Source organism: Cydia fagiglandana, chromosome 9 (assembly GCF_963556715.1).
Source record: "Cydia fagiglandana chromosome 9, ilCydFagi1.1, whole genome shotgun sequence".
Taxonomy (NCBI): Eukaryota; Metazoa; Arthropoda; class Insecta; order Lepidoptera; family Tortricidae; genus Cydia; species Cydia fagiglandana.
The window spans coordinates 7,726,511-7,739,103 of record NC_085940.1 but is presented as its reverse complement, the minus strand read 5'-3'; the positions used below and the strand labels follow the sequence as shown (position 1 = coordinate 7,739,103).

The window sequence follows — 12,593 nt, the reverse complement described above, 5'->3', positions numbered from 1 at the left end:
TACGGAACCCTAAAAATGCTGGTCTCTTCGAAAACTGACTAAATTAAATTAAAGGATATGGAAACAATGCATTTTATTAATTTCAGACATCATGTTTCATAGTAACATTTATTGCTTAAGACCTACACAATCGATATCTAAATAGAAATAGTCTTAGTTTTATTTTTCAAAACGTTCGGGGTTTGATTCCCGAGCTGAGTACACATTTTTTTAAATGTATGAATGTAGTTTTTCGTGTTACTAAAACCGATGACATGATTCCTAAAAAGAGATCGGTGTATATCTTATATAGTATCAGATTTTCCCATACTGGCCGATCTAAATGGGCCATCCTGTATATATTTTACTACAATAAGTGGGCTAAATAAATATATTAACATAGGTATATAATATGATGTACGGTTTGGAAGAACAGCCGCATATGACAGTTAAAATAAAAAAAACCGATCATTCTAGTAGAACCTACTTATTTATTGTCTAAGTTTGACACTTAACGATAAAATACTTCTTTAAGAAAGGAGGTGTCAATTCGTAGTGCTACAGTATTTATTTTAAAGTTAAACAGATAAAATGTTGATGCTTAGTTACCATTGAAATAACAACTGCTTAGCAACTGGTGGCACCCTGGCTGCTGACGTACGTGATTGGCAGTGCGTGTAGGTATTAATGACAGCAGCTTGAATTTGAGTGCTTAGTTACCACTGACTTTTTAACCGTTATTGTCATTGTGATTAAATAAGGGTGTATGTGTTAAAGAAAAACTCAGAAGTTAAGGTATTTGTGACGAACTGAAAGCCTACGTGAAAATGACATCTTAGATGTCCTTATTTTTGTGACGATTGAAGTGTATATGTTTTCTTGGACACCTTGCCCGCTCACGTATATCTGCTGCTGACTGTACAGAGCGTGGGTTGGGTAGTGTGTAGCGGGTTTATATTACAAACTTTAGTCACAACACTACCCATCATAGACAATTGTAGAATTTAAAAGAAACAAAACCGCCATTCCATCAGGTCCTAATAACCTAACTTATGAAACCATTTTAAACTTTTAATTAAATATCCAAGATACAGTTACATATTTATGTATTTTACGGAACGGATCGTTTCAATAGTGTATATGTGTATGGTTTCAATGGTATTTGATGAGGTGGTGTGAAAATTCAAAGAGAAATAGTGATAAATCAAAATTGCGTTGTTTGTTTACATAGTTTGCAAGTTCTATTGGAATAGACTTTACGTTCGACGTGTTGCCTCCCTGTCACACTGACGTACGAATTTACAAGTGCGACAGGAGAGGCAACACGTGGAACGTGGTTCGCCGTAGGCCCTCTGAACACTAATATAATAGCCCAGAACGGAATATAACTTTCTAGGCTATTTTAACACATTTACATCAATCTCATTCGTGTTATGACGGTAAATACATCGTAAAAGATGTTTGCTTCACTCTACTTATATCGGCCATCGCCTAGCGTTTTCGGCTAACTAGTTGTAGGTACAATTCCTTCTATGTAACTAATTGGAGTGAAGTGGCGCAGAATAGGGCAGAGTGGCGTTCTTTTGTGTCAGAGGCAAGATGCTTTTTGGGTCACTGAGTCAGTGAAGTATAACTATGTAGGAATTAGTACTCGCTCCACACGGACCACACAGTATATAAACGTATTATGATATACGATATATATCCGACTGTTCAAAAGAATCCTCAACTTGAGTCATTCCTCGAATTTGTCGATTGCTATAAATAAACCTTTAAGATGTTTCGTGTAATTAGCTTTATAACTCTTTAGAGAGGCCTGATAATTGATTGCTAGTAATAAACAGATACCAGCCGTAAACATAAACAACGTGGGAGTTGTTCTGATGCTTTGAATAAAACTTATCGGCGCATATCGAAATATGAGCTACTCACAAAATAAAATATTTGAAGGACAAAAATAGGTCAATAGTTAGTTGGACCATTATTATTATCGCGGCAAATGCTATATATTCTTTTTATTACAAAACAACCGGCCAAGTGAGTGTCGGGTTACGCGTAATAGAACTAATAGAGGGTTCATTAAACCATACACGCAACAGGGCGTATTACCTTTGCGGCACCTAAGTCCTTATAATAAAAAAACATTTTTGGAAAATATACATTATTGGCTCAACCGGTCATGTTCAAAATAGTATTCCTGGAAAGCATTTATTAAGATTCTTTTCAAATGTTTTGTATGGTAGCATTATTTGCATTCTATTTCAGCGATATACCTATCTTGAAAGAGTTGATACTCAGCAACTAAGCTGAGCTCTTTTGGTATGCAATGTAATTGACCACATCCCACTTTACACCCTGACATCTTAGCTTAGGTACGAAGTATGTAAATGAGTGTAATATAACGTGAATCTGTTTTGTCCAAACAGGTCTGAAGCCAGAGAAGCCCCTGCGCCGGCTGGGGATGCCCACTCGAATCTGATGGCCGCTATACGACAGGCCGGGGGCGCTGGTCGAGCCAAGCTGCGGCCGGCTGCTTCTTCCACACCTTCCAAGGTAAGAATTTATTGCTATCTCACATTACTGTATAGTGTGACCTGAACTTGCGACCAATCAAAAACGAGCTGTATCTGGGAGACCGTAAATAGGTTTACAAAGTGTAGATAATTCTATTGCTGCTATGAGAAGTTGAGAACAAATTGTAAGATAAAAGATAACACTTTAAACTCTCGCGTTTTGTACACATATTTAATTACACAAACGGGTCTACCCATTCAACTCAATGATGATGATGGTGCAACTCGGCTGAAACGTCGGAATTTAAGGTAAAAACAATGAAATTATATCGCGGTAGACCCGTTTGTGTAATTAAATTAAATAAATTGTAAGATTCAAAATTAAAGACGATCCATACAAAAACTTGACCTGGCATATACAGAAAGTATTTAGCAACTTAGGGGAAAGGTACCGTAGTCACTTGTGTCTACTGACTGTCTCGTAATTCCAGGTAACGCCAATACATACTCGCAAAAATTGTATTAGAACCGATTTGCGCACCAGTCACGTAGTCTAATAGTGACGAAGATACAAACTATGGCGCGATGTGTGCGTGATGTGACAATAGATACACCAGACTGCTTGTCGGTGGCGCTTTCGCTACCTAAGTTCGATAATGTAGTCATGCGATAATAATCAGGATAATGAGCTAAGCTAGGGTACTAGAAAATCGTACATTTTGCTTGAACGAATTAATGACTACGTCGTGACATAGAAACAGCGGGTATTAAAAAATTCTGATCAAACAATTAGGTAACCACAGTGAAGGGTTTAACAGTGACAGCATATATTTTGACTACCACTGTTCTTAAACTTCACTATATCTTCGTAAGGATCTTCCTACATCGAATACGCGCCGCAACTGTTAAAAGCAGCAACCTCATGATGGATCGCACGACCAGACGAGGGTATGTCTTAATCATCATCGGGGGGTGTGTGGAATCTGTTTGTTTGCGAGGGTTATGTTGTTATGGTGATTTTCGTTTGAAGTCGAAGATATTGATGGCTTTTTTTCGAATTGGTAATTTGCGATGTGTCACTGCTGGTTGGTCGCCTTATATTACATTCATACATAGTGGCTTTTTCGATGTCCGTTTTCTTTTGTGTCAGTGAAACCAATTTCATTATATTGTAAAAATGCTGAATTGGGATATTGTATGTTAGCTTTGAACTATAATTATTTTAACTTCAAAAATTATAGTTCCAATATTATTGGACCATTAATAAAGTGGTGTGAAATCATAATTCCCAGAGCGACTTCTGTGAATACTTTGTTGTGAGTGATGATATCATTGTTTAGCGTCTAAAATAATTCACTCCTTGTTCGAGGTCATCATGAAATTCATTAAATAGATTAAATAAGAAGTCATTACACAATTTTATAGTAATCATATTCCATATTTAAAGAAAGCTTTCAATTATTTACATTCATTTTTAGCTATTATCGATACCAGAAATACCTACCAGTAATAAAATTAGTAGGCAAAGTACCCAGTTTTTCCACAACAGTTACGCTTCAGCTTTAAAAGGTTCAAATAAGGTCTAATGTTGAATATGCCATAATGTTAAGAATTGTTAACTGATACGCTCCACATATTACATATAGTTATCCATGCCGTAATCGGCAACGGCGACCCTAGCTAATTACGAGCGTGAGCTCTGATATGGCTAGCAAAGCCGAACAGGTGGGACAGTAAAGTTGACCAGAATTATTGTAAGTATAATTATAGGAGGGTTTCGGCCGGGATTTACGTATCTGACGTTTCGCATCAAGGTCAATGAGACGAGCGTCTTCAAAGTTCTTTACGCTCATCTTAACGCGGGAACGCCATTCTGGCCGCTGAGAAGCAAGCTCCTCCCATTTGTCAGGTGGTATACCGCAGGCAGTTAGGTGGCGCTTAAGCACATCCTTGTAACGTAGGTGCTGCCCACCTTGCTTCCGTTTACCAGCTGATAGCTGGGAGTAGAAAACGGATTTCGGTAGTCTGCAATCACTCATACGCCAAACATGCCCACACCACCTTAGCTGACCCTTCATCAAGAGCGCCTCCATGCCAGGCATCTTGCAACGACGAAGTACTTCAGTGTTGGGAACGCGATCTTGCCACTTTATATGCAGAATGGAACGTAGACAACGTAAGTGGAACGTGTCTAGCAAGCGAATGTCGCCTTTGTACAAACACCATGTTTCCGAAGCATACAAAAGAATCGGAAGAACCATGGCTTTGTACACCGACAACTTCGTCTGCAGCTTTAGATCATGCGATCCCCAGACACGATGCGTTAACCGACCGAAGGTGGACGCAGCCTTAGCAATCCTAGATGGGATCTCGGAGGTTAGTCTGTTATCCTTTCTGATCTGGCTCCCAAGATACTTGAAAGTGGACACTTCGGTTATAGACCAGCGGTGGAACAAAAATGGGTTTTGATAACATTAAAGTTTTTTCTTTTTTGATATGTTATTGTAAGCATGTTAAATAACATTCATGTAAAAAGTTAGAAAATTTTAGGTGGAGCGTTCGGCCATATTTAAATATTTCAATTTTTGCTAAATAACTAGGTAAATATAAAATTAAAGTTACAAAAAACTTTAACATATTCAATAACACTTTAATTTATTCACAATATTCGGTTTTTAGAAATCTGGAACAGCTGCTTTCTGGTGAACGTAAAAACACGAATTATTATGTAAATACAGAATTAGAGTAACTGATATTGCAAAATTACGATATTACCTATCAACTTAGTATACATGTAAAAAGTTAGAAATGTAGGCAATGTGCTTGTCTAGATATTGATTTCTGGTTAAGCAGTATAGCCAATATTGAATTAAAGTTTGTAGAGTTAATATTACACGGTCATAATAAAGATCTTACTTCTCACTCAAAAGATTAGAAATATAAAATCACGGCGACACTAAATACTGATACGTAAGTATGCATTCCGAGCTTATATTAAGTTACATTTCAAACGCGCGGCGTTTTCGCGCGCCGCGCTGTGCGCCGGGGCAGGAGGCAGCGATCGACGGTCGCGGGCTAGCGGTTAGCGCGGTGCCCTTAAAAATACGCAAAGCGTTTATAAAATTATTATCAATGGTAAATAGTTATTTTACACAGTACACTAATGGAAACTTACCTTCCCTTATTTATTTCTATATGTACTAGGGATTGCCTGCGGTTTCGTTTACGTAGAATTCGTTATCGTGTTAAGTATAGAAATAATAGATACATTTGAAAATTATTTTAGGTGCATTGTCATACAGACAACTACCCTTGTTAAAGTATTCTTCAAATTCAATACACAGGTGTCATTTAATATAATTTTGCGTAATTTGGCGCTTTTAGGTTATAACTGACTAGCGACATATATTTTTTAAGAGCGATCATCTCCGATAATATTGACTTTATCATAACATCAATTTCAAACTAACGTTATTCAATATTTATCATTTTAAAGTCAATATTACCAACCAACTGATCCAATTTACCTATGGAAACAACTCAAAATTTGCATCAAATTAAATGCCACTTTTTTCTTATCCGTTTCGAACAATCAAGAGGGCCTTTACGAGCTGATGTGGTGAAAATTTTATTTAACCTTCGTCCCTCGAAACCTTCACTACGCTCAAGGTTCAATTTTACGAACCACTCGCTACGCTCGTGGTTCAATTTTAAAATCTTTGAATTTGTGAATGTACTTCCTGCCTCGCACAGCCAAACTGTGGAATGAACTGTCCGATACGACCTTCAAACCTTCAAAGACCCCCATCTTAAAGGTCGGCAACGCGCTTGCAACCCTTCTGGTGTTGTGTGTCCATGAGCGACGGTAATCGCTAACCACCAGGTGATCCGTCTGCTCGTTTGCCTCCTATTTAATAAAAAAAAATGTTTCGCTTGTTTGGGTATCAATATTAGCACGAGCGGTTAATCAACAACTTTTCCCCTTGTAAAACAAATAAGGTAGGTGAAGTGCAGGCATATGAGGCCCGGCGGGTAACAAGGCCCAGCATTCAAAAAATAACAGTTGCTCCCTATTATTCCCAATTATTCTGAATTTGTACTTGTTGCTAAGAAGGCCCACTGTCAGTGCAGGTAAAAAGGTCCAGTCCCGGGCCGTATGAGATGAAATAATTATTAGATTAAAATATTTTAAGATAATTTTGAATATTTTTAATCTCTTATTAATAAGGTCGATTTGAAGAAACTTCTATAAAATTATGACTTATAAATAACACTTACACTGCGTGGGCTGTCAAAATTGCTGCAGACTTTTCTTGGTCTAACTATAATAATTTTTCACTTGCTTTATTGACCTAAAGACGTTTTAAAGAATCAAAAAGTCTAATAACATTGAGGCACTTATACTTTTTAAAGGCAGTAACTAAATAGTTACTGCCTTTAAAAGTAACTATTGACTTTTTTTTGTTAATACATAGGTAGTAGGTAGGAAGTGCGAAAAATAGATATTTTGCAACGAGTGACGAATTTTAAAACACGGCTAATGGGAGTGTTTTAATGTGCTTATTATAGCACCGATGTCGTAATGTAGCACCAGATGTACTGTAAAAATTATGTTAAAAGATAATACTTACTGTTACGAATAAATATTTATACTGTAAAAAATTATCCCACCAAACACATTTTCATGTAAATTGTTGCTAAGACGAAACCATAAGACTTGCACTGTCAAAAAGTTGTCAGATCTCTTGTCGAGCCAAGCTTCAAACTCTACAAGCCCTAACTTCACTAACTCTACACCTTAGTCAAAATATGAAGAAAAAAGCACTATATCTTGTTATATATCAAATTAAGGGGCTCATTGTGAGAACCTCAGATATATTTTTTCATAATTTTAAAATAAATAGTTTAGAAGTTATTTAAGAAAATACGCAAAAAATTACCATTCCCCCTCCCCCCTTATCTCCAAAACTACTGGGTCTAAAATTATGAAAAAAATACACATATTAGCTCTTTTTCTATAGATGACAGAAAAACCTATTAGAAATGTGCAGTCAAGCGTGAGTCGGACTTAAGTACCTAGTTTTCCCATCCCTACGGGTTTTTTAAAGACATTTTACTCACTTTTCTCTAAAAAAAATATATTGTTAAAATTGTGTAATGTACGGAACCCTTGGAACGAGAGTCCGACTGGCATTTGGGCGGTTTTTGTATTATACTTACATACAGTAGTTCTTGTAGAAACGAAACGGCCAAGCCACATACTTTTGGTGTAGAGCTAGTAAAGTTAGAGGGCTTGTAGAGTTAGAAGCTTGGCAAGAGATCTGATAACTTTTTGACAGTGCGAGCCTTATGGTTTCGTTTGGGCAACATTTTACATCAAAATGTTTTTGGTGGGATTTCACTTCTTTTTGTAAGTTGCTTATGACAATCTTCCATCCCCTAATTTAAAGGGTTGGGGGTGATTTACTATTAAAAATCCTGAAATAAGTATCTGGGGGCATCTGTTACACAATGTACTTCTTACTGATTCCCCATATAAACCCTTCACCCCGTAAGGATAAACTTTGGGGTTGAAATCTGCCTTCAGCCCGTAAGGGTAAACTTTGAGGTTGAATTCTATTCTATATCCTTCCCCATAACAATACCTATCTACATACCAAATTTCAACTTTTTTTTTTTATTTATTATGAATGGGCTTACTCATGGCCACAGACTAGCCGAGGCGTAGACGTGGCCTACGAAGGAGCGAGCTCGCCCAGAAGGTGCCTGTTCACTCTTGATTTGAAGGTTGCCGGGTTATAAGAACACGGAAATATAGACGCCGGCAAGGAATTCCATTCCTTGGCAGTGCGCATAAGGAAAGTAGAAGCAAAGCGCTTCGTGCGAATTGGTGGAATATCTACCAAGTAAGGATGGAAACCGGCCGTGCGTCTAAAAGTCCGATGGTAGAATGGGGACGGTGGAATAAGCTCGTGTAGCTCTTGGGCGGCTTCCCTTTATCTTGCATAATATCGATTGTCCGAAATACACTTCGCATAGCAGGTTTCGCAGAAACATTTTTAACCGAATGATACTTTTGCATAATTGTATAATTAGCATAACTGTCATGTCGCATAACATTCATTTGGCAGAATTTTGAATAGCAGAATACTACTATCGTCGATTTTACATACGCAGAATTGTATGTAGCATAAATTACATTACACCGAATTTCTTATGGCATATTGCTCATATTGTAGATTTGAATTTCGCAGAATGTTATGCAGCAGAATAAAAGTTCTGCCGAAATTGTTACCGCATAATACTCATGTCGCTGACTGAACCTACACAAAAGGAATTGCTGCCAGAACTACAGGTTAAGTTAGGTTAGAACTGCGACCTCTACATAAAAGGAATTGCTGCCAGAACTATAGGTTAGGTTAGGTTACAATTGCGACCCCTACACAAAAGAAATTGTTGCCAGAACTGTAGGTTAGGTTAGGTTAGAACTGCGACCCCTACTCAAAAGAGGGTGCGTAACGGTCCATATAACAACTTTTGATATATTTTTAGTCGATATAACGATTGAGGGACATAATGCACTTTTGCTATAACAATACATGGTATATTCTTAAAGAGTCTAACTATCGTCAAGTATAATGAACTTGTAATATAACAACTTCTAATCTAACATTAACAGCGTATATAATTAAGTTCGATATAACGCTCAGTTGGCATAATGTAGTACTGGTATAATTTGTAATATTTACTACTATTATAACAACCTACGTATTCGAACTTAAGGCAGGTCTCAGTTAGGTACGACGACGAGCGAAGCGAGGAGGAGTGTTAGGTAGAACTGCGACCCTACAGCGCGCGAGCCGAGCGAGCGAAGCGAGCGTGCCGCGGTAGCGGCCGGCGAAGCGCCAGAACCGACTTTTTTTATTATAACCTCAACTTATTATTATACATTTGAATACATTATACCATAAATACTTATAACAAATATTCATTATATCCAGTAAACGTTATTTCGAATAGCTTTTATATCGATTAAACATTATATCCCATGAAAATAGTTATTTTGTTGTTATATCAAAAGTTCATTATACCGCTTAAGTGATTATACACCATGAAATTATATCAAAAGTTGTTATATATTTTGAAAATATATCAAAAATTGTTATACGGATCATTACACACCCCTCAAAAGAAACTGCTTCCAGAACTGTAGGTTAGGTTAGGTTAGAACTGCGACCCCTACTCAAAAGAAACTGCTTCCAGAACTGTAGGTTAGGTTAGGTTAGAACTGCGACCCCTACTCAAAAGAAACTGCTTCCAGAACTGTAGGTTAGGTTAGGTTAGAACTGCGACCCCTGCTCAAAAGAAACTGCTTCCAGAAGTGTAGGTTAGGTTAGGTTAGAACTGCGACCCCTACTCAAAAGAAACTGCTTCCAGAAGTGTAGGTTAGGTTAGGTTAGAACTGCGACCCCTGCTCAAAAGAAACTGCTTCCAGAAGTGTAGGTTAGGTTAGGTTAGAACTGCGACCCCTGCTCAATAGGTACTGTTGGAGTAGGTATTCATTGGTGTAGTAGGGTACCTATTTCGGCGAGAAACTAACTATCCATCAAAATATTATTCTCATCAACAGTATGCCAATGAATTATTCTGCCTAAGGAAATTGTGCGAAAAGACAGTATGCCAAGTACATATTATGCGACGCAATTTTCGGCAAAACAATTATTCGATTATAGTATTATTCTTCAAATTGAGATTATGCCATTGCATTATTCTGCTTTACAAAATTGTGCGAAACAACAGTATGCCATGAAACTTATGCAAAAAGTAATTCTGCGAAATGATGATTCTGCCAAGGGTTGCTATGCGAAAGTAAAATATGACAATAAATTTTATGCAACATATTAGTAATCCCTCTTGGGCACACTCCCCGAAGTGCAACCTGTAGAATACCGACAGGCTGGCGACTTTCCGCCGATGGGCCAAAGACTGAAGCTTAGCCGTTAGCTTCTTGTCGCCAATCATCCTCCTGGCTCTGCGCTCCACTGAGTCCAAAGCGGCGAGTTGGTATTTAGTTGAGCCATCCCACAGGTGGCTGCAATACTCCATACACGACCGGACTTGAGCTTTGTAAAGTGTTAGAAGCTGTCCAGGTTTGAAGTATCGCTTCACCTTATTTAGGGCGCCCAGCTTTCTGGCCGCAGTTTGTGCTTTAGACTCAATGAAGCTGCCGAAGCTGAGGACTGAACTCAGCTCCATGCCGAGGAGTTCCAGGCTGTCGGCAATAGGTACAGATGCACCCCGGAAAGAAGGAGTCAGGTCGAATGGACTCCGTTTTGCGGAAAATAGACACGTCTGCGTTTTGACAACTAAATCGGTTCAGCGATTATGGATTCCCCATACAAAATTAAACCCCCTCTTCATCCCCTTAGGATAAAAAATTTCAAGTTTTTGAATTTATTTGTTGTTTGTGTACTAAAACTATCTTACATACCAAATTTCAGCTTCTTAGAGGACTTCAGGAAGTACCCGGTATTGATGATCATCAAGTGAGTGAGTCAGTGACGAAATCGAAGTTTTTAGATATGAATAAAATCTAAAGTATAAGAGCTATGCAATTGATATGCTTAATAAGTCCGAGAACTTTGTTTATCTGGTATAATCCAACCCCAAGTTATGAGGGTTCCAAAAAACGATGAAGCGCTTCGAGAAAAGGTAGATAGTGCCCTAGCGCTTTCCTCGTCTTGGCAGAGGCACTGCCGTGCCCCCAGATGTTAAAAGATGATACTACTGTAACTAATAGAGATTTATGTTTAGTTACCTACTATTTTCGCGTAAACTAGACAATTTTTATATCTTTAGTTATTAAGGCCCAAAATAATTATTTTCACTTATTATAAATAAATCCTCCTGTTATGAAGTATCAAATATTGTTATTTGTAAATGTATAACTCTTAAGTTAAAAACAATAAAATCTGTTATTACCTACTGTCAAAATGATTATTTTTTGCGGGATTAAGTAATACACTGCTAGTGTTCAATAAGGCCCATAATAGGACTTTTATAAAAGGTATATTTTCCAAGAGTATCGTAATATTTTTATAACTATTTTGGTATAATGAAGAAACTTAAGACTGCATCGAGCAAAATCAGCGAAAAAGGCAGTCACCGTTTAGTCGCTAGCGTTCACATCTCTTGATAAAAAAATTTATAATAAATGTCATTATTATCCCAAAGAGTGTGTTTACAACGAATCACCCTTGAAAATCTGAAATATTTTACAATATAATAAATACACTTATGCAAAGTTGTACCTAAAACGAGATGAACGAGTGTCAGCGTTTAGTAAAATTTGTATAAAAAAATCGATGCTCATGCTATAAAATCGAGTGATTTCGAAAGCCAGATAAATGGACTACAACGAATCAGGCTTTTCCTATTTTTCCTCTTAAAGGCTACAGAGAAATTCAATCGTAAACGTAAACTTTCGTAAAATTTCCATACATCCGCCATATCTGTCAAATTCTCCTTTCAATCAGATGCCCGCTGGGCTTGGTTCGAAGCGGACGCGTACCAGGATCTCCCAGTTTGACATTTCGTTTTTGAATATATATTGACAGAAATTCATATCCGTATACGAATGATGATACCAGTGAAAAACTGTGTTCAAAATAAATAGGGTAAATAAATAACGTCACACGGAGATCTACAGTCATTAAAATTTCGATTTCTTTTTATTCACAAGTCATAATACTTAAAAAATATAACAAATTATTTAATTAAATATATGAATACAACCAAATCAGTGTAATTAGCGGCTTCCTAATTCACTTAAAATGAAAAAAGTTTGAAGATTTGTTATTTCTTATTGGAATAAATTTTCATTGTGCTGGTATTCATGTTACGTCATTTTAAAAACATATATGACATAATGTCAATATACTAGATAAACAATTTATCAACAAAATTCTTCACATTTTAGCCTTAGCAATATAAATTATTAAAATTTTATTTATGAAGACAGAGCAATGTTGTTCACATAATTTCAGCAATAAAATTCTTAGTTTCAACTAGTTCTGTTGCTATTCTGAGATAGCGGAAGCA

The 12,593-nt window shown here is 37.1% G+C and overlaps 1 protein-coding gene across 2 annotated transcripts in view; it reads left to right on the top strand.

Moving 5' to 3' along the window:
• The window catches only part of LOC134667259 (WASH complex subunit 1-like), a 74,593-nt gene that overhangs the window by 30,354 nt on the left and 31,646 nt on the right, over nucleotides 1-12,593 (top strand). For both annotated transcript variants that reach the window (XM_063524597.1, XM_063524596.1), the window contains exon 5: nucleotides 2,406-2,532. In XM_063524597.1, coding sequence (XP_063380667.1) covers nucleotides 2,406-2,532 — 127 coding nt within the window. The remainder of the gene's footprint in view (nucleotides 1-2,405; nucleotides 2,533-12,593) is intronic.